Genomic DNA, 22,590 nt, shown 5'->3' with positions numbered 1-22,590 from the left:
CAATTTAATTGTGCTTATAGAGCGCCAAAACATTACACATGTATCATGGCACTTTACAGAGTGTAGACAATCAGATAAAGAAAAGAAAAGAAAAGAAAAGAAAAGAAGGCCCATGGGTAACAGGGGTGAAGAAAAACTCCCCAGAATTGGAGATACATATAGGAAGAAACCTCGAGCAGATCCACAACTCAAGGGCCTGACCCATCTGCCTAGGGTCAGATACAGGACAAATGCATATAATAGTCAGGTGTAGAGAATAGGACATGGTGTTTAAAGTCACCTGAGGTGAAAGTTACAAGAGGTGGGATGAATACATATCCGGTATGATAATGCATTAATCCTAATTTAATGTCAGAAAGTTCAAATAGTCCAGCGTTGGAATTGTCCAGGGGAATAGGAGTTGTCAAAGGGCATGTGGTGGAATCAGTGCTCAAGGAAACCATAGTTGCCATAGAAATAAAGCAGTGCTCAAGGAAACCATAGTCGCCATAGAAATTAATCAGTGCTCAAGGAAACCATAGTCACCAATGAATCAGTGCTCAAGGAAACCATAGTCACCATAGAAATTAATCAGTGCTCAAGGAAACCATAGGCGCCAGGTTTCCATCAGAGGGGCTAACGGCTTCACTGTAAAGCGTTTGAGAGAAGCCTTGAGAAAGCGCTATAAAAATGTGAGTTGCTGGCAGCTGCAGCAAATACTCTCATCACACTGACACACAAACACACACTGGTGTGTTGTTAGTATTTTTCTTATGCGTTCAGTTGGTGTCAGACACATAGGCAGTGGGCCGCATTTGTTGGAATGAGACCTTGTGGAGACGGTCATTGTCATGGTCATTATCATTTCTCTGCATGGGTATCAGATTGTTGTTTGATGTCATATGCCTTTAATACACCCACTTATGAGCAAACAAGGCATATAGGTTTATCATGTTTTCAAATACAGCTCATTCTTTGAAAAAACTGAAAAATGAGGCACTCCTGATAAATATACTGCTCAGAAAAATGAAGGGAACACTCATACATACTCATACACTGGATCGGTACTCAAACAGAACCAAACAGACACAGTTTGGTTCTGAGCACAAGTAAAACTTTTTAGGCGAGGTTTAGGTTTTATTTTGCAAGAACTGTCTGTCAGACACTCTGTGAATGTAGTTTAAGAATGGCGAAAAGGGTGGAAGGTTTCAAAAAATGTGTTTTATCAATTGTGGAAAACTGTAAGTGTTCTCTTAATTTTTTTGAGCCTTTAATCAAAACTGGCTACATCAGTGTCAGTCATCATGTAGCCAATTTTGATTAAAGGCTTTTTATATTTATCAGGAGTGCCTCATTTTTCTGTTTTTTCAACATTAGCGTAGGCCCTTTTTGAAGAGCACCCTGAATTTTTGACTATAACTAAGATTTTTCGATTTTTCGTGTTCCTTCTTCTTTTCTTTCTACTGCTCAATATTTCTTGAAATACTTCTACCTTCCTTGGCAGTCTCTCTCTTTTTCACCAGCACTTCACCAGCATGTGCCAATATTATCATGTAATAGTCGGTGCAGCAAATCACATTTTTCGGCATCTTCCTTCCTAAGGATGGTTTGCAGTGCTAGGTTGAATTAATTGATCATTTCAGAGATGTTGCAATAGTTGATGGCAACTGGCTGTGATTGTTATTTTAATGTTCCCTCTCTACCTTATACAAATGAAACCTCTAGACAGCCGAGCTCTGGTCCCTGGGCCGCATCATGAACACCCCTATGTTACGGTAATCTAGACACTCTTACTGCCTTATCCACCCTGGAGGCTAAAAATATCCAAACTGCTTTTAAACATCATTGTTTGTTGTTGTTGTTGTGCAAGATTTTGCGCAATTACCTTCAAATGGAGTGAATTAAAGTCAACCGAAACCCAAGGCTGCCAAGGAATAGCTGTTCCAATTTGAGCATTGGATTATGCTGGTTTCATTTATATGTACTTGATAGACGAATATGCCGCGAAAATTAAAATGAGTTTAAGTTTATCTGTGTGGCTTCGGCATCCTCTGTGTTTGTGTGACCTTTGCTGTGCTGAAAGTAAAATAATGGGTTTGCTGTCTTCCACACACACGTCATTTTCCGACTCCACAGCAGGAACCACAGCAGTCTTAGGTTCTGGTCAAAAGAACCTACTCAAAGCTTTCACCACTGTTACAGCTCCTGAAAGTGATCTACAATGGAAAGTGCCCTGACACCAGTCCACAATAAACACAGGGACCATACAATACTTTGGTATTTAAAATGTCTCTGGACATGTCCTCATGGACACTCTGGAAGGGCACATTGCAAGGCAATTCAAACACATTCATTTTTCTGTCTTTTTTTATTACAAAAGCAAACCAAGCCAAAATGTGAGCAATCTTCTTTGTCCTCACACATCATAATTTATTCACATGCCATTGCATTGACGAAGGATGTAGCCTACGTGCCGAACAGAGCCACAGTTGAGCTCAGTCAGGTGCTCTTATGCTAAAACCACTGTGCAGTCATGTCCAAAAGGCACTGGTTTTTACGGTTTTTCCAAAATACAAAATAAAATTTCATGAATTAATAAATAATTCGATCGGATTTTAGAATGTGTTATGTTACATTTGCTGAAGTATTGGATTTGTTTACTAGTCTTCATGACCAGCTAGAGCGGGAGGTAGTTGGTTGGCTGGAGCTCCCGCTTGCCGTAGGTGTTGGAGCCGACGTTGGTCGGGGCGTACACGGTGCCGATGGTGTTGCTGGAGCGGATGAGGAAGTCAGCCAGTCTCTGCGTCACGCAGGTGGCTGTGTTGCATTTGCGCTTCTCCAAGTGGTGGCTGCAGGGGACAACAACTTTTAGACTTTTACATCTCTGAACTCTCTTTCTCTCTCTCGCACTCACTCACTCACTCGCACATGCACGCACGCACACACACACACACACACACACACACACCAGACACAGAGAGAGAGAGAGAGAGAGAGACACACACACACAGTGTTTCTATACTATGTAATGAAGATTCCCACACAGTGCATAATATAGGCTACTCTAAAAAGTTTCTCTTACATTAATGTGTTGTTAAATGTTATTCTATTCTAAGTAGCTCAATGAATTTGAAATGTTATTATATTGTAAGTAGCTTTGAAGCATGTTATTCTATTGCAGTAAGTCGCTTTGGGTAAAAGTGTCTGCCAAATTAATACATGTAAATGACTGTTCAACACAATTGATAAGTTACATTGTAAAATAGGAAATTAACCGATAACGTCGACATTAATTTAAAAACAAAAAGAAAACTTAATTTGATTAGGCTAAATTATTAATTTAATTTAATTTAATTAACAAACTGACCCCTTTCCCTCTCTTCAGGTCATAAATGTAATCTTACCTCGAAGGGACAGCTCTCTGGGGTCGCGAGCCGAGCAAACTGAGGAAAGGATGTGTTGAGAATCCCGGCAACATCCAGCTTTCCCTCTCTGTTGCTCCATCCCCTTGCTCGCTGGACGAAATGGAATACCTGCAAGAAACGAATCAAAAAAGTTGACCAAGAGTGTCCAAGAATCTCCTCCTCGTGTCACAGAGTGTCAGTCTCAGAATTTTTCCCCTGTCGAGGCTGAGAGCGAACTGCGAAAGCGCAAAGTGGCACTTTGGCGCGCAAGTGCGCTCTTGGACTTTGGTCCAACCCTTCTCCCACACCGCGCGACATCAGTGCCACTCCAAGCTTTCCGCCTCACGGAGAGAGATCTTGTCATCACCACGGCAGAAGGAGCCGTGGTTATCTAAAGCGAGTGAGAGCGCTTTGGACGCCCGCAAAGTAGAATGGATAATGGCTGTCTGCATTTGTAGGGCATCTCTTTTTGAAATGAACACCACTCTGTGTTCACCTGGTCAGCGCTTGACAAATAAGTGTCAACTCCTTGTCCCACTCAAGCTAATTGTGACATGCAAGAGCGCTCCGCGCGAGTTCTCGGAGTTACCTGCTTGGCGCAGCGTCTGCGAACCGCAGCACGAGCAGCAGGGCAAGCAGAAGGGCGGGAAGTCTCAGGTGGTTCATTATAACAGCAGCTGCGCAAGAGAATGACAGAAAACAGAAATATACACGTTTTAATGATCACATCAAGTAGTGCATGAAATGCATGCATGCAACCAGTATCCAAACAAGGATAGATAGATTCTTATGGTTGTACTGTATTATTTTGTGCTGTAATCTGAATCAAACCAAACTAGAGGATGAACTTCAAATCCCCAAATCATTGCTCTATTTACTTAGTTTTTCTTTCCCACTAAACTCCCATGAACCCACAGAAGATGCATCTACACATTCAAACATCTTTTTTTGAAAAAGGGCTCCTACCTTCAGGAGACGCAGTGGCTGGGTGCTGTGCTCCAGAGTGTCCTGGTGTTGTCCTGGTGGTGTTTTTTTTAAAGCTCTCTGCTCTTTTAGCTTGTTGCGCGTGCCTGTTATAGGCTCCTGTTTGAGTCGCCTGTGACATCATCCTCTCCAAATATAGCCGCCGCCACTCTCCATCAGATGAGGAAGGCAACGCTGAAGAACCCGACTCGGGTCAAACGCGTTAGCGTCACTGTCAGGCGTCATCCGCACTGGTGGCAGCCGCCGCGCCGTTGCCGTGGTTTCGGTGCCCCTGCCCTAATACCCCTCCGTCGGGTGGACTCATCGTCCGCCACCCTGTCCTGCCACCCCCATCCCACATCAACCTTCCGCTGCCCCCCCCCACCCCCCCACCCCTCTACCATCAAACTTCTGTCAGAAGATTACAGTTCCTGCAGCCAACCTCGGTGATGCTGGACTCTGCACTTCAGAAGATGTCTTACAAAGTCTCTCACACACACACACACACACACACACACACATAATACACATACACATACACACACACACACACACACACACACACACACACACACATAATAAACACACACACACACACACACACACACACACACACACACACACACACACACGATACACATACAGAAGATGTCAAGCCCACACAGAGAGTTACACGCAGTAATGTGTGATATGCATACATACAGACAAGCGTATAAACCCACACACATAGAATCACACAGTAATGTGCCACAATACATCCCAAAGAGACACAGCAAACCACACATGCACTAATTGTAGAATGCAGTAGAATCACACAGTAAATGTGCCACAATGTGTCCTAGTGAGCACTGCAAAACACACATGCACACACAGTTATGTGCCACAATACGTCACATACAGTACTCTGTGGTGTTATAACCCATGTGGTCACAAATACAGTACTCTGTGGTGTTATAACACATGGGTGCATGCAATACTCATTCATACAATTTTATACATTTACTTTTATATGTTGGGGCAGTGGTAGCGTAGTGGCTACTTCCTGGCTTCCACCGTTAACCCCAAGTTGCTCCTGGGACACTGTGATCCCTTGTCATATAGTTGACATATATAAGTCTCTCTGGTCAAAAGGTGTCTGCTAAATGTAATGTAATGCCATGCACACTCATTCATACAGTTTTATATGTTTACTTTTATATGCCATGCACACTCATTCATACAGTTTTGAAGGGAGGTTGCAGAGGATAGTGGGGAGTAACATCATTTCAGAAACAACAACCTGAATGAATCAGTCAAATATGAATCACAGGAAATATGAACTTGTACATATCCTATAGAATGGCCCATATCCTACATTTAGAATGGCAAACACATTTAATCAGAAATAAACATGTTCATTTTTTGTTGTTGTTGAAAAGCGTGTTTTTCATAACCTCCAAGTCACCTCTATAGATTTGCCAACAACATTGATTCTGTTTGACACATAGGCCACAGTGTTTGTGTAGTTTTATTGAGTGTTATTCAGCAGTGTTTATCTAAAAACCTGCTCAGGGAGAGGACAGATTCAAACCACTGCGGTTCTCTATCTTTAAAAACACACACAAGCAGAAAATCATTTTGCTGTGAATTATTGTTTTTTTTTTTATGCATACATATTCCATGCATGTTTCACGTACAGTATGAGAGAGAACAATAGCAGCAGTCTTGAAAGAGGAAATAGACCGTGACCACATCTGCGTTTCGCTGCTCTCATCTAATGCCAACTACGGAGATAGACATCCTCTTTCCTTCTCTCCGCAGCGTGCATTTGCACGTATCACCACAGAAGCATCTAGAAGCGGTGGCACCATGAAGCAGAACGGTCAGGTTTTGTCTCTGCTCCTCACTGCACGACACTGTGACGCACTGTGACACGTCTGTTTGTTAAAACATGTCATGGCATGTGTGCATCACACCGGATGGGGCTTGCTTCTCTCAAATTGTGCTCAGATGCATGCAGCACGTGTGGAAGACTCCACAGGTCTCAGATGGTGCTCAGATGCATACAAGACGTGTGGAAGACTCTGCAGGTCTCAGATGGTGCTCAGATGCATGGTCTCAGATGGTGCTCAGATGCATGGTCTCAGATGGTGCTCAGATGCATGCAAGAGACTCCACAGGTCTCAGATGGTGCTCAGATGCATGGTCTCAGATGGTGCTCAGATGCATGGTCTCAGATGGTGCTCAGATGCATGCAAGAGACTCCACAGGTCTCAGATGGTGCTTAGATGCATGGTCTCAGATGGTGCTCAGATGCATGGTCTCAGATGGTGCTCAGATGCATGGTCTTAGATGGTGCTCAGATGCATGCAAGACGTGTGGAATACTCCGCAGGTCTCCCGCAGGAGAAAGAGCAGCAGGTTGCAAGACTTTATGCATTTTCTGTGATTTTGAAATGAAATGTTAAACCTCAGTGATCACACATTCTGCATTCATCTTTTTAATTTTTTTAAATGTTTTTCTTTTTTATATTTACATTTTGGTGCAACTTATTTCACTCACACAGGAAAATTAAAATTGCATTCTCTATTTCAACTTGAATCTCACATCAAATTCCACTTTCCCACCAAATCAACTTTACAATCTTTAATCATTACACCACTGCACCAAAATACATCATTGCATAAATGCAGCACAGCTTTCTTTAATCCAGAAAATAGCTACAGAAATGTTCGGTAATAATTTACTTGGCTAGTCCTCCTACATAGACTTTATATAGGTCATCAGTTCAGATTCAAGTTCAGTATGTAAAGTTGTTGTTGAAGAATTACTGGACATCACCTGAATAAAAAATATCCCCTGACCTTAACCCTGACCATATATTTTAATTTAATTTGAGCATCTGAACATAGTCTAAGTGTTAAGTATTCAAAACAAATGGAACATGGACCAGTCACTTAATTTTCTTGATGTGGAAAATAAATTATCCATAAAAATATAGAGAAAAAGGTGATATAATGCAAAAGGGATATTTATAATTTTATTTGTTTTATAGAACATGTATATCATATATACCCAGTACACTCATACTGCAAGGGCTCTAAAAATGCTGTTTTGATGAGAAGTGACAAAGCTCCTACAATTGCCTACATTGTAGAAGGTGGCTTCATTTCCAGGCTAAGTGCTGCCATCTATTGGAATATATGGTCCAGAAAAAGACAACACTGCTCTGTCTTTCTCCTGGGAATTGTGATCCATACACATGACTTGAAAATTACATTATGACATACATTAAGGCTGAGACATAGTGAACAGACTAAGATTGGATTACCCAGTATAACATTTGATTTCCATTGACATAAAGAACTGAATGTTTTTAGTCAAAGCTGTCATTAATAGAACTTTGTGAGATTTCAGTCACTGAAAGTCAAGTCAAGTCATTTATTTATATAGCATATTTAAAAACAACAGAGGTTGAGCCAACTGCCACTGAAAGGGATTCCAACACACTTCCTGAGATACTAAATTATTAACGACTCCGTTATCAGTCTGAGATTTGACTTAGATTTTTATCACTGTTGTTCATCTTCTTACACCCATTGGCTGCATTACTTTCATCGATATCCATCTTGTCATTCCAACTGGCTGTGTGCCTATCATCGATGCTCATCTCCTCACTCCCATTGGTTGGTCGCCTCTCAATCACGCTCATCTTCTCACTCCCATTGGTTGGTCGCCTCTCACTGATGCTGCTCCTCTCTGTCTCATTGGCTGCCTGACCCTCAGCTTGGCTCCCTTGGGCCTTCTGCAGCTCAATGTCCTGGGCGCGGCGTGCTTTCACTAAGGTCCTTTTGATCTGGACGATGGCCACCCAGAAGAGGACGTACCCGAGGAGACGCAGACCGGTGATCATGCCCAGGAACAGGGACCTGGTGGAGGGACAGAGTGTGTGTGTCACAACCTGTCTGCATGTGTGTGTGTGTGTGTGTGTGTGTTTGTGTGTGCACTCACCTGAAGGTGTTGATGTCATAGAACCTACATGCCCCTCGTCCTCCACACCTGCGGGTCCCCCACTTTAGACAGGTAGAGTCAATCAACGCTCCGAAGTACATGGGTGCCGGGATACCCCCTTTACACACACACACACACACACACACACACACACACACACACACATATATATACACACACACACACACACACACACACACACACATATATATATATACACACACACACACACACACACACACACACACACACACACACACACACACACACACACACACCACACACACACCACAAGAAACACACCAGGAAACACACACACACACACACACACACACACACACACACACACACACACATATACACACACACACACACACACACACACACACACACACACACACACACACACACACACACAAACAAACAAGAAACCCACCAGGACACCATTAAATTAGGGTCCAGAAGACCTTGTATAATAATATAGCCATACAGACATACAGACATATTGGGAATTATCACTCAGGACATTTGAATGATTTTTTGAGCTCAAAAGTAATATCTCAAAATATCTTTTCTCTTTTTAACTTTTTACTCACACGCACACACACACACGCACACACACACACACACACACATGCACGCACACGTGCACACAAGCACACACATGCGCTATAGTGCACTTACCGAGGACTCGTAGCATCAGCATAAATACTCCCACAGACAGCGACTTCAGTTCTGGTTCCACACTCCTACACACACACACACACACACACACACACACACACACACACACACACACACAGTCATTGTATTGACTTTTTATGTTGTCAAAAATATGATTGAACAAATTTCTCAAGACGGACAATAGCATACAGTTGGTGGGTGCTATGAAAACCTACCTATCACCTAAAACCGACCTATGGACTCTGCGGTGAACGGAGGTGTGTTGTCTGTATCTGAGTGTGATGGTGAACACAGGTGTCACTGTGACATAGAGTGTCACGGTGAATACAGGTGTGTTTGCCATACCTGGGAGTGATGATGAACACAAGTGTGTTGGCCGTACCTGAGTACAGCGATTTAAACAGGTATGTTGGCTGTACCTGAGTGTGATGTTTGAGCAGGTGTGTTGGCCGTACCTGAGTGTGATGTTTAAACAGGTGTGTTGGCCGTACCTGAGAGTGATGTTTAAACAGGTGTGCTGTCCATACCTGAGAGTGATGATGAACACAGGTGTGCTGTCCGTACCTGATTGTGATGTTTAAACAGGTGTGCTGGCCGTACCTGGGAGTGATGATGAACAGGTGTGTTGGCCGTACCTAAAAATGATGTTTGAACAGGTGTGCTGTCCATACCTGAGAGTGACGTTTAAACAGGTGTGTTGGCCGTACCTGAGAGTGATGATGAACATGGGCGTGCTGGCCATACCTGAGAGTGATGATGAACATGGGCGTGCTGTCCGTACTTGAGAGTGATGTTTGAACAAGTGTGCTGTCTGTACTTGACGTTTAAACAGGTGTGCTGGCCGTACCTGAGAGTGATGATGAACAGGTGTGTTGGCCGTACCTGAGAGTGATGTTTAAACAGGTGTGCTGGCCGTACCTGAGAGTGATGATAAACAGGTGTGCTGTCTGTACCTGAGTGTGATGATGAACACAGGTGTGCTGTCTGTACCTGAGAGTGATGATGAACACAGGTGTGCTGGCCGTACCTGAGAGTGATGATGAACATGGGCGTGCTGCCAAGGCAGTAGACGAAGAAGCTGGCGCCCTGCAGGACCAGGTAGATGGAGAACATGGTGGAACAGGCGTTCTCCCGCGGACACTGCCCAAGAACAGCAGAGGAGTTCCCCAGACTCAGGCCAGAACTTTGGACACAGCTGCAGTAGTGGAACGTCTGAGGAACCAAGCAGAAACCCGGACACACACACATCACAGCTCATAGTGTGTGTGTGTGTGTGTGTGTGTGTGTGTGTGTGTGTGTGTATATATGTACATATGTGTGTGTGTGTGTGTGTGTACATGTGTGTGTGTGTGTGTGTGTGTACATGTGTGTGTGGTATCTTTCTCTCTCACTCTCTCTCTCTCTCTCTTTGTGTGTGTGTACCAGTATATGTGCATGTATGTGTGGTCTCTTTCTCTCTCTCTCTCTCTCTCTCTCTCTCTCTCTCTCTCTCTGTGTGTGTGTGTGTGTGTTGTGGGTGTGTGTCAGTGTTGCGCGGGTTTGGTCACAAGCGGCCCGCGGTCGCCCGATATTTTAATCAACCCGACCGCAACTCGTACCGCGAATATTAATTAGGACAAAATTATACCCGACCCGCGATCCGACCCGCTTATTTACAAAATGTGTGCTTTTGGTTATAGCCGGCATACAGTGTGACAGTAGGCCATTTCTGTAAAACAAACTAATTTATTTGCGAAACTTTATGCAGTAGAACTACACGCAGTAGGCATGCAGGACATATGTTTGCGCAGGACAGAGAATGAGAATAAGAGCCAAGCACGCCACAAGAACCCAAGGATTAGAACACTAGGATAAGATTTGAAGGCCATGGACATACATCTTTCTTTCGAAAACAGAAATGGTGAGGCAAGGTAGGCAAGAGATACATTGCTGGTCAAAACGTTAGCGTAAGATCTGGTTTATAATGCTGAATGAAGCACAAAGCTTTACTAAAGCACATCCACTGTTTAAAGTCACAAACACAACGAACTAAGGTAACTTTTATGCATGCGCCGAACCTATACCGGTAGATATGGCTGTGTAGTCTGTGCCATAACATTTCTTCCTGTAGGCTGCCCGCTTTGGCTGTCATACTTAAATGGCTTCCAAGAAGTAGGCCTACATAGACTATATATACCATAGTACAAGAAACTTGTACTACTGTCATCTTCTTTAAGAACTTTTCCCAATATTTCCCATAGCCTATATCGCTTTTCCTGAAGGGGTGTCTTTATTATTTTAACTCGCGTCTTCAGCTTCTTTACTGTTGACTTTACTGTATTGATGCTTTACTGTATTGATGCTAGCTAGCCTTCTTGTGATATTTTTAAGTAGGCCTATTTGTAGAAAAAAATATATATTTAATTAATTTTAACTGACCCGCCCAAGCAAAATGACCCGAATATCATTAAAATATTTTGTTTTACTCATAACCGCTCATAACCGCGGGTGACCGCTTAATTTCGGGCAGACCGCGCAACACTGGTGTGTGTGTCTTGAACCACTGGCCACCTGTATCACGGCATCATGACGTCATGTTTATCCACAGGAGGACCAAAAGACGTGCCCAACGGTCAGCCGTTATCGTCCCCACATCAGGACACCCCTGTTCCGCCTATGGGCGAGTGTGAGGCTCCCACATTAGCCTCCACAGCCCCATGACATGGCACCATCATCAACAGCATGAAACCCCCTACCCTACCCTGGAGCAAGTGCCATCATTAACATCATTTAACCCCCTACCTTACCCTGGAGCAAGCATCATCAGCGAACACGGTGGACAGCTAAGAAGGAGAAGTGTGTGTGTGTGTGTGTGTGTGTGTGTGTGTGTGTGTGTGTGTGTGTGTGTGTGTGACCCTCACCATGTTCCTGCCTGTTCCTAGTGTGCCGCTGCATCCTGCCAGGCACGGAGAGGCGTAAGTGACCCCGTCCTGCCCACACACTGGGTCCCACTGGCTCTGCTGGCACCCACAGGCGCTGTTGCAGGACGACACCACCCCGCCGGCCACTGCTGATGACACCACCCCACCGTCCACTGCTGATGACACCACCCCACCATCCACTGCTGATGACATCAGCCCACCGTCCACTATTGACCTAAGCAATGGGCAAACACTGTAATACTACATCAATCAATCAACCAGAGGATGAGAGTGAGAAGCTGTAAGCACTAATACACATCACCATCTCTTCATGAATTTCACATAAAAAGTGTGTGTGTGTGTGTGTGCGTGTGTGTGTGTGTGTGTGTGTGTGTGTGTGTGTGAGTGTATGCACGTGTGTGTGTGTGTGTATGTGTGTGTGTGTGTGTGTGTGTGTGTGCGAGGGTGTGTGTGTCTGTGTGCGCAGTGTTTCCCATACGTTGACTAATCTGTGGCGGGGCGCCATGAAATCAAAACCGGCCGCCACACAATCATCTTCTATGTTGTAGGCTACTATTTAAATTAAAGATAAGATCAAAATCCTTTCATTGAGCTGCGCTTTTTACGCACGCAGCCTTTCCTTGCCCCGCCCCGCTCTCTCATAACGAGCCCGCTGCCCCTCCTCTGCATGTGCATTTAACAAAACATTGTTGATTGTTGATGATTGATGATTGTTGAAGGATTGTTGTTGCCACATAGAAGCATTGCATAGAACACTGCGGGCTAATTTGCTACTAAATCCGCTTAGCATCGTGACCATGCTGCGCAAATTTGTTCAAAACTGCTGCATTAAAGTTAACTGTTAAGGTCTTATCACAACTTAATACATTGAGGAGACTAAACTAAGTTAAGTTATGCAATCAAGCAGTATCTCAAAGCTAACCTTAGAATACTGTTTGGATGTCGAGTTTAGCATGCTTACTTACAACTGCTTGTCAATTTCATTACTCATGCAGGGCTAATTTTATTGACTCTGACACTGAATATTTGCAAAATCCCGATGTAAATGGAAAAGTGTTTTCCAAAACTCAAAAGTGCTTGTCCCAAGGAGAAGTACGAACCTTTATTTTAACTAACCGCCTTTTAACAGTGTTCCCTCACGAACGTCAATTAGACCTACAGTAGGCCTACACTACCAAGACAATCTTAACCCCCCCCCCCCGCCCTGCCCCACCCCGCCACAAATTCAATCACATTCTGTGGGAAACACTGGTGTGCGTGTGTGTGCGTGTGTGTGTGTATTACCCTGAGTAGGGGGTGGTCAAGCCGGCCACGTCTAAGTTCCTGCAGCTGAGAGCGAAGAAGGGCAGCGTGAGCAGGAAGCCGCCGATGGAGGTCAGGAGGGCGATGCGCGCCGCACCCAGCAGCCCCAGCTTAAACTTCTTCATGATCACACCACTCAGGAAGATGCCCAGGGACACCGCAGGCATGCTGCATATGCCTGGACACACACACACACACACACACACACACACACACACACATACACATACATATACACACACACACACACACACACACACACACACACACACACACACACACACACACACACGCACTCAAACATATATACACACACACACACCGTGGGAAGGATCAGTACTTGTAGTTATACATAGTTGACACACATGCATGTGTGTGTGTGTGTGTGTGTGTGTGTGTGTGTGTGTGTGTGTGTTGGGGTGTGTGTTGGGGTGTGTTGGTCAAGTCAAGTTTATTTATATAGCGTATTTCATACACAGAGGTCATTTAATGTGCTTTAGGGTCAGTAAAGCATACCGATAAGGAAGTTGGTCTTTGAGTTTGACCCAGGTCACGGTTAGGGTCAGGGTCAGGGTCAAGGTCAGGGTCAAGGTCAGAGTTAGGGTCAGTAAAGTATACCGATAAGGAAGTTGGTCTTGGAGGCACTCTGTCCATACTGCTGCTCGAAGAACTTGGGAGTGTATGTGATGACAATGACGAAGGCGTTGAACATCACAATGTTGGAGATCATGTAGAAGATGTAGATCTTATTGGTCAACAGGCGCTTCAGAGAAGGCAGGAAGTCTAGAAAGGGCAACACAAGAGACGGAACATGGCTTCAGAGAAGGCAGGAGGTCTAGAACAAGAGACGGAACATGGCTTTAGAGAAGGCAGTAAGTCTAGAAAGGGCAACACTAGAGACGGAACAGGTGCTTCAGAGAAGGCAGGAGGTCTAGAAAGGGCAACACAAGAGTCTCACACCACATGATGCCGTTAGCTCAAAGCTGCCGTTAGTTCAAAGCTGTCTCACACCACATAATGCCGTTAGCTCAAAGCTGTCTCACGCCACATGATGCTGTTAGCTCAAAGCTGGCGTTAGCTCAAAGCTGTCTCACGCCACATGATGCCATTAGTTCAAAGCTGTCTCACACCACATGATGCTGTTAGCTCAAAGCTGTCTCACACCACATGATGCCGTTAGCTCATGCAGGACGTTACTCATTGGCTGACTTTTCACTTTGCCCATGAAGTAAGGACTCGGATGCCAACCATCCTTACCCTTGGCGACCTCACTGATTGTCTTTGTCTCTTCCTCCTGGTGGGGGTTGAGCGGCTCCAGCGCTGGGGGGTCCTGGTCCTCCTCATCCTGGTTCTGGTCCTGGGTGTGGGGGGGCCGAGGGTCCTCGGGCAGGGCACGGGGCAGGAACCAGAAGGGGAGGGCGGTGAGGAAGGTGAGTCCTCCTGCCACCACGTAGCCCAGCCACCATGCCCCCACCCAGCGAGAGTCCTGCGGCGTGATGGTCACGCTGTCTGGAGGGGGGATACACACACACACACACACACACACACACACATAGTCACAAACACACACAAACGGCGAGAGTCATATGCATATTTTCACATACACACACACGCGCACACACACACACACACACACACACACACACACACACACACACACACACACACAGTCTTATCACTATCACCACACCACCAACAAACACACAGAACTATGCAAGCACAGAAACTCACCCCTGCCTTTTTATTCACTGACACGCACACACGCACATACACACACAGCGGGAATATTTCTCACCCAGATTGACAAAGCCGATGTCCACATATAATCTGGCACAGAGAGAGCCCAGAGAATAGCCGAACAGAGGGCCAATCACCGCGATGGTGTGCAAGCATCCTAGGAAGTGGCATTCACATCGGAGATATGTTACATTACGTTATAAAAGTGACAAACACAAATGGCATTCACATCGGAGATATGTTACGTTACGTTATAAAAGTGACAAACACAAATGGCGTTCTCATCGGAAATATGTTACGTTACGTTATGAAAGTGACAAACAGAAATGGCGTTCTCATCGGAGATATGTTACATTACGTTATGTTACATTCATGAAGAGACAAGTAATATAAACATATGGCTAACTTATTATCTTTTCAGATGTGTATTTAAATTGCATTTATATTTCTATATTCAGAAAACAGAAATACAGAGCCAGGTGACCAATCACAGAGTGCCTTACCAATGTAGAAGGCAGAGTTTTCTGGGCGGGCGTGGTCGTCAATGAAAGCCACTCCTAGAGGGCCAATGGTGGCTTCGCCAATACCACGTATGATATTACCCACCAGAACCATTACCCACATGGGGGAACCCTCCTCCTCACCAACCTGACACCCTGTCATGAACACATCACATGAACACATCACTAGCAGTCCCCTACCCTCGCTAGAAGACATCGCTAGCATGCGGTGTCTCAGGAGAGCTAGGGCACTATCACTGCCTACCCCTCACACCCAGGACAGCACCTAATAGGTGGCTGAAGAGCAGGACAAATAGACTCATAAACAGTTTCTTTCCCTGGGTCATGAGGTCCCTGATCTCATAAAGTGTGTGTGCGCTATGATGTGTAGATTATGTATATATTGCTTATTTCTCTCATTTCATTCTCCACTATTTAATTAATTAATTAATGTATTCCTGTTTTACTGTTTTCTTTTTAATTCTGCTATGCACTGGCTGAAGAAGCAATACAATTTCATTGTATATCTGATATGCAATGGCAATAAAGATTCTATTCTAGATTCTATTCTATTCTGTATCTCACACACTCAGTCATGAGTATATATAAATAGTTATATACATAATTATATTATTATAATTAGGCTTTATTAATTGTTGTATTATAATACTTTATTAAATACCTGAGTTCATAAAAAGTTACCAATGGAGCTAGATACATCTCCAGATGCATGCACAGTCACACACACACACACACACACACACACACACACACCCACACACACACACACACACACACACACACACACACACACACACACACACACACACACACACACACACACACACACACACACACACACACACACACACACCTACCGAGTGCTGGCTGTGATATGGTACCCTGGGAGGGGGTAGTGGAGCAGGGGGAGCTGGAGGTGGAGTTATCAGCACCGTAGGTCCTCAGCGCTACTGTCTCATAGTCATATCTGGAGTACATCACAACACACACACACACACACACACACACACACACACACACACATATATACACACATTTATACACACACACATAAACATACATATACATTGACCCCCTGATGTTGTGTAGATATAGAACAAACTAGAGCAGTACTGACCCCTACACATTACACACACACACACACACACACACACCTGCCCATGAGGAAGTGTGGCAGGGCCATGAGGAAGGTGCCCATTGCCATCAGTAGCGCTCCTGTCCCGATGATCTTTGGCCTGTGGAACTTGGCTCCAAAGTAGCTCACCATGGTGATCACCAGCAGGTTACCTAGGAGATATACAGGTGAATATAACACACACATTCCATATTCACACATACACATCAAACATACACACAGACACTCACACTCATACAAACACACACACACACACACATACACACACACATACACACTAATACACACACAAAACACTCACACACCCACACACACATACACACACACAGTGGCGCAAAAAGTGGGCATGCGCTATATGCGGCGCATAGGGGCGCAGCACCGTGGGAGCGCCAAAGCGATGGTAAAAATAAAATAAAAATAATAATAATATATTTGGTATATTCTATATGTAGCTACTGTTATACGTTTCTAAATCATTTCTGCATTTCCTCAATGTTAAATAACATTTTAGAGGACTAACAGGCTAGAGTAGGCGCCCTCTCTCATAAGATTCCATCATAGAATTTTGACATAGAAAAGGGAGTGGGGGCGCCGTGAGCGCATGTCAAGGGATGCGACAGTAGTTAAATAAGTGGATGGTGAAAAGCAACAGGTAAGATTTAAAGTGTGACGTCTGTGCTCGGAGGCTTGCAAATATTCATGTTAACAGACTAACTAGCGTTTGCTAAGCATATGCCGATTGAAACATAACCTATTCCATTAAGATAGCTAGGTGGCTACCATGCTCATACTGAACTTTTAATGGCAAACTGCAAACAGAAATGTCAAGCTAGCAACAAGTCATTACATGTTTCCATTTCCTAACAAACAATCTAACCTAATATAAATAGCTTAATATTGTGCTGATAATGTGGCAAACAAAGGCTAGAGTTGGATCAGCCTTATCCTTTGTGAGCAACAGCTGGCAAAAGGATGCTATGAGAACCGTTTAGACTCTCTTAAAGTGACAATGCACCATTTAACAATACTTCAAGTTGAAATTGGCAGAATTTCTAAAAATATTATAATTTACACTAATAGCCTTTTTTTTTTCCTTTAGTTGTTTGTGTTTTTTTTTTTGGGGGGGGGGGCAATTTGTTGTTGCATACCCCTCAAAAAATGGGTAGCTGCGCCCCTGCACACACACATTAATACACACACACACACACACACACACACACACACACACACACACAGACCCACACACACACACACACTGACCCATCTCAAAGCTGCCGTCGATGATGCCGACGGTGGAGCTGGGAATCTCGAAGCGGCGCTCGATCTGCGTGATGGTGCTCTTGGTGTAACTGCCCGAGAGAGACTTGGAGAAGTAGCACAGTGCCAGCACGCCTATGAACATCTGACAGAGACGAACAGAGCAAGAGAGATGAAGGAGAAGAAAGGAAGAAAAGAGAGATGGCGGACACAGGAAATATGAAAGAAAAAGAAAGAAAGGAAGAAAGAAAAAGAATGAGAATACAGAAACAAAAGAAAGAAAGAAAGAAAGAGAATACAGAGAGAAAGAAAGAAAGAAAGAAAGAAAGAAAGAAAGAAAGAAAGAAAGAGAATGCAGAGAGAAAGGAAGAGTGAAAGGGCTGTTTCAGACCGGGTGCGTGGCGTGAACGTTGTGTGGCGGTTGCGTGGTGGTTGCGTGGCGGTTGCGTGGCATTTTCTATGTCTTTGCTCACCAGAAACGTGTATGACGTGGCGCTGCGGCCGCCTCTCTGCCTACTAAAACGTCTCTTCAGCTTTTTTTCTTCACTGTTTTAAATGGAAACGCTTCCAACACGCTTGCGTGTGGCGTGAAAAATAGGCGTCGGCCCTATTTCTAGCATACACGCGTTTTCAGCACGGCTCGAACCACGCCTGAGACGTGCGTGTCACGCAGGCGGTGTACAAGCTCTAACCTGTTACCATGGGAGCCCAAATAAAACGGACACGCCACACAGCTGACACACTCACGCCACACACCCGGTCTGAATCAGCCCTTGGGAGGAAAAAAAGAAACACTGTTTTATGTGCTGCATGAGTCACATGGATGGGTGTAATTCCTTGTTGAACAGGAGGGGTCGTGACCTCATCACTTTTCCTCTCTCTCTCTCTCTCTCTCTTGCGTATCACTTCTCCATGTGAGTCTGGAAGACTGGAAGGCTAATGTGTTTTTTCTCCTCTCTCTCTGACATCTGTGTGTGTGTGTGTATTTCTCTCTCTCTCTCTCTCTCTCTCACATGTCTGGAAATGTCATTTTTTGTCGGCCCCCATGTTCATCTCCATATCTAGCAGTCCGTCTGATGTGTCTACATACACACACACACACACACACACACACACACACACACTTTTCACTTAAACTACACCATCACACGTATAAGCTATCACCCTGATTTGTAAGCTATGAATCACACAGATAATCCATTATGAAATATACTCCTACACTTACGCACAACGTAATCCATTATGGAATATACGCCTACACTTATGCACAACGTAATCCATTATGGAATATGCTCCTACACTTACACATGACGTAATCCATTATGGAATATACTCCTACATTTACGCACAACGTAATCCATTATGGAATATACTCCTACACTTACGCATGCTGTAATCCATTATGGAATATACTCCTACTCTTACACATGACGTAATCCATATGGAATATAGTAGTGTGGGGATTTACAGTTAGTGGCTCTAACTAGCCCGATTCTGAGCACAATGTGAATGCTTAGAATAAGGCAGCCCTGTTCCTTCTGTAATTTAGAGTAAAGTATTCCTATTCAGATGGGGATGTGGACATTTAGACTTTAGAACTTTTATCTATTAGTGTTACAAGTCTGTCCTTTTTTACACTGGCACTAACTACTATGAAATGGATGCAAGAAAAACATCTGACTTGTCTGACAATAAAGTATTATCTATCTATTTATCTATCTATCTATCTATCTATCTACTGTATCTATCTATCTATCTATCTATCTATCTATCTATCTATCTATCTATTAATCAAAATAAAGTAGCTCGATTCTGACTGTAATTCAAAGGTTTAGAATAAAGCTAAATGCTGGCTGTAATGAGAGGATTTAGAATGAAGTAGCTCAATTCTGACTGTAATGAGAGGATTTTGAATAAAGCAGCTCAATTCTATTCTGGCTGTAATTGAGTAGGAGCGGATGTGGGTTTGGTTCAGAACAGGGAGGTACAGATCTCGACCATAAACATCTGAAGTCTACCTGAGAATCAGAGAATAAACAGTCCAGGTCATTGCTCTCCACTGAACTCGGGAGACACGCCACTGAGGTCACTCTGTATGTGTGTGTGTGTGTTTGAGTGTGTGTGTATGTGTGTGTGTGTGTTTCTGTGTGTATGTGTATGTGTGTGTGTGTGTGTGTGTGTGTGTGTGTGTGTGTGTTTGTGTGTGTGTGTGTGTGTGTTTGTGGTGTGTATGTCGTGTGTGTGTGTGTGTGTGTGTGTGTGTGTGTGTGTGTGTGTGTGTGTGTGTGTGTGTGTGTGTTTATCTCCCCAGTGACTGCGTGCACATGCAGTGAGGAGTCCCCTGCATGCGTGTTTGCACAGCTCTCGAACACTGGACCCACACACACACATACACACACACACACATACACACACACACACACACACACACACACACACCGTCTGATTCATGTTTTTAACCAGTCCACACTCTAACACAGCTCATTTAATTTTTTTCAGAACGTTTCCGGTTCCCTGCTCATTCCTAAAGCAGGTTCAGAATGTTTCCTGCTCGTTCCTAACACAGGTTCAGAACAAATAAATGTTTTGGCCTGTTACAGGACCTAAAGGGCAATGTGTACAATAAACCTAAAATAACAAGTAAAATATACGCCTTCAAATGCATTTCCAAAACAACTCTGTGGCCTGTACATTGTGTCCCTGTACATTGTGGACAGGGGTCAGCTTCACCTGAAGCTCCGAGAGGACAGCAAGTTCAACTGACCAGCTACACAAATATACTACACTGCTATGAACTCCAGTCGCCTCTAATTGACTTTGATTTATGGTATTACGTAAGCACACACACATACACACACACTACCAGTCTACAACATCTCAATAGCTAAGTCACTTTGACTTATTTAAGCACTACCAGTCTACAACATCTCAATCTCAGTCACTTTGACTTATTTAAGCAATACCAGTCTACAACATCCCAATCTCAGTCACTTTGACTTATTTGTTTTACTTTAACTTATTCATGTGGCTGGTGCTTTATGTGCTTTATTGTGGCTGGTGCAACTCCCAGATGTCAATTATGTCAAGGGCCAGTTTCCCCAGAGTGTCTTGTTCAAGGGCACAGTGCTGGCAGTTGAGATATGAACTCACTTTTCTGGCTACTGCATGATAGCTTTTGATGACCTCTGTGAAGGCAAACTTGTTTTCCAGTGTTCTGGGTGCATTACAGTTTTTCTCAGTCGCTTTGGTGCTTTTTTCAGATCAGAATGAAAATTCTCATAACTATTAGTTCAACCTCCACAACATTTAGTCATTTGTGCACATCATAGTAGCAATTTCTCCTTCCTCTGAACACTGTAGAATTTCAAAGAGCATACAGTAAAAAATTATGTATTCAGTGTCTTGAACTCACTTACTCCCCTAACTACAGCAATGTGTAACGTTACTGTAGTTTTCAAATGGCTGTACAAGTAGTGTATAGTGCTGTCTTGAGCATGTTCAGGTAGTGTCACCGAGTTCTGGCCTTTTTTTTGCATTGGAAAACACTGAGAGAACTGTCATAATGAAAACATGACAAAGCCATTTGACTATCTTGTTCATAAACGATGGTGTCAAGACTTCTCATTTTGATGACACTGACAGTTTCATTGACATAAATACCTGCTTTTGAGGAATGGACTATCCATTTTGAGCAAGTGACGTGCTTTTGCAGGTCATCCACTAAGTTTTGCAGTTTGCACTAATTGTTTTGAGAAATGCACTAACTGCTGTGCAAATGTTAATAGTGATGTGAGAAAAGCACCAAAGCGACTGAGAAAAACTGTAAATACTCCTGTATCTGAGATTTCTGCTGATGAGAAATTATGATTATTTATGGAATCTCTGTCTGAGCCATGCTTTCATTTACCTTTAAGCAACACATTGTTACTGTGACGATGCCACAGACACCTATTCAGATAAGCGGTGATGGCCATTCCTAAAGCAAAACATCAACATGCACACACACACACACAAACACACATATATATATACACACACACACACACACACACACACACACACACACACACACACACACATATACACACGTTAACTGTACCTCTTGGGGTGTCCACTCACCTTTAGACTGGGGGCGCAGCACCTGGTCGGGGCTTGGACTCGGACGTTGCTGGCGCTGCCACTGATGGAGGGGGGCTCCTTGAACCCCTCGGGTCTCCCCTCGGCCGTCATCGCACCCTAGAAATGCTCGAGGTCTTCGTCAGGTCAGAGGTCGACAGAAGAAAAGAAGGACTCCAGAGTGAAACGTAAGTAATCCCCAGAGGTCAGAGCCGTTCTGTTGAGCGGAGACTTGGTTCTAAACGACTGCAGTACCAAAAAGAATAAAGGGAGTAAAGTTGGTTCTGCAGTTCAGCGTTGATAAGGTGGATCGATTCTACAGCACCAAAATGAGTAAAGGGTCACACCTGTCCACCTGTATGTCGCCCTAACATGGACAAGAGTCACATGTGATGTGTGGCCCTGTGGGCCTAGAGATGAGGTGAATCCCTCCTCCCTCCTCCCACACACACACACACACACACACACACACACACACACACAAACACAGTGAATCTTCCATCCCCCTCCTGTGTGAGGACTGACAGGAGACTGTCTGTGCATCAGTTCTGTACCACCCCCCCCACACACACACACGCTAA

At 44.1% G+C, this 22,590-nt stretch overlaps 2 protein-coding genes across 2 annotated transcripts; both read right to left on the bottom strand.

Moving 5' to 3' along the window:
* Positions 1–2,328: 2,328 nt before the first annotated feature.
* LOC125310824 (calcitonin gene-related peptide 2) lies at positions 2,329–4,453 on the bottom strand. Its single transcript, XM_048268543.1, has 4 exons — positions 4,350–4,453; positions 3,973–4,060; positions 3,384–3,512; positions 2,329–2,828 (listed from the first exon to the last, which is right to left on the bottom strand). Exons 2-4 carry the CDS (start codon positions 4,047–4,049, stop codon positions 2,657–2,659), a joined length of 378 nt encoding a protein of 125 aa, XP_048124500.1. The 5' UTR covers positions 4,050–4,060; positions 4,350–4,453; the 3' UTR covers positions 2,329–2,656.
* Positions 4,454–7,338: 2,885 nt separating this feature from the next.
* Positions 7,339–22,412, bottom strand: LOC125310443 (solute carrier organic anion transporter family member 1C1-like). Its single transcript, XM_048267865.1, has 14 exons — positions 22,013–22,412; positions 17,897–18,038; positions 16,656–16,788; positions 16,359–16,468; positions 15,484–15,636; positions 15,039–15,137; positions 14,501–14,752; positions 13,862–14,026; positions 13,226–13,421; positions 11,921–12,155; positions 10,048–10,232; positions 9,021–9,085; positions 8,337–8,454; positions 7,339–8,254 (listed from the first exon to the last, which is right to left on the bottom strand). Exons 1-14 carry the CDS (start codon positions 22,121–22,123, stop codon positions 7,870–7,872), a joined length of 2,349 nt encoding a protein of 782 aa, XP_048123822.1. The 5' UTR covers positions 22,124–22,412; the 3' UTR covers positions 7,339–7,869.
* Positions 22,413–22,590: the final 178 nt, after the last annotated feature.

This window comes from Alosa alosa, chromosome 17 (genome assembly GCF_017589495.1).
Source record: "Alosa alosa isolate M-15738 ecotype Scorff River chromosome 17, AALO_Geno_1.1, whole genome shotgun sequence".
NCBI classification, from domain to species: Eukaryota; Metazoa; Chordata; class Actinopteri; order Clupeiformes; family Clupeidae; genus Alosa; species Alosa alosa.
The sequence above is the reverse complement of the archived record's forward strand: the minus strand, read 5'-3'. Positions and strand labels throughout refer to the sequence as shown.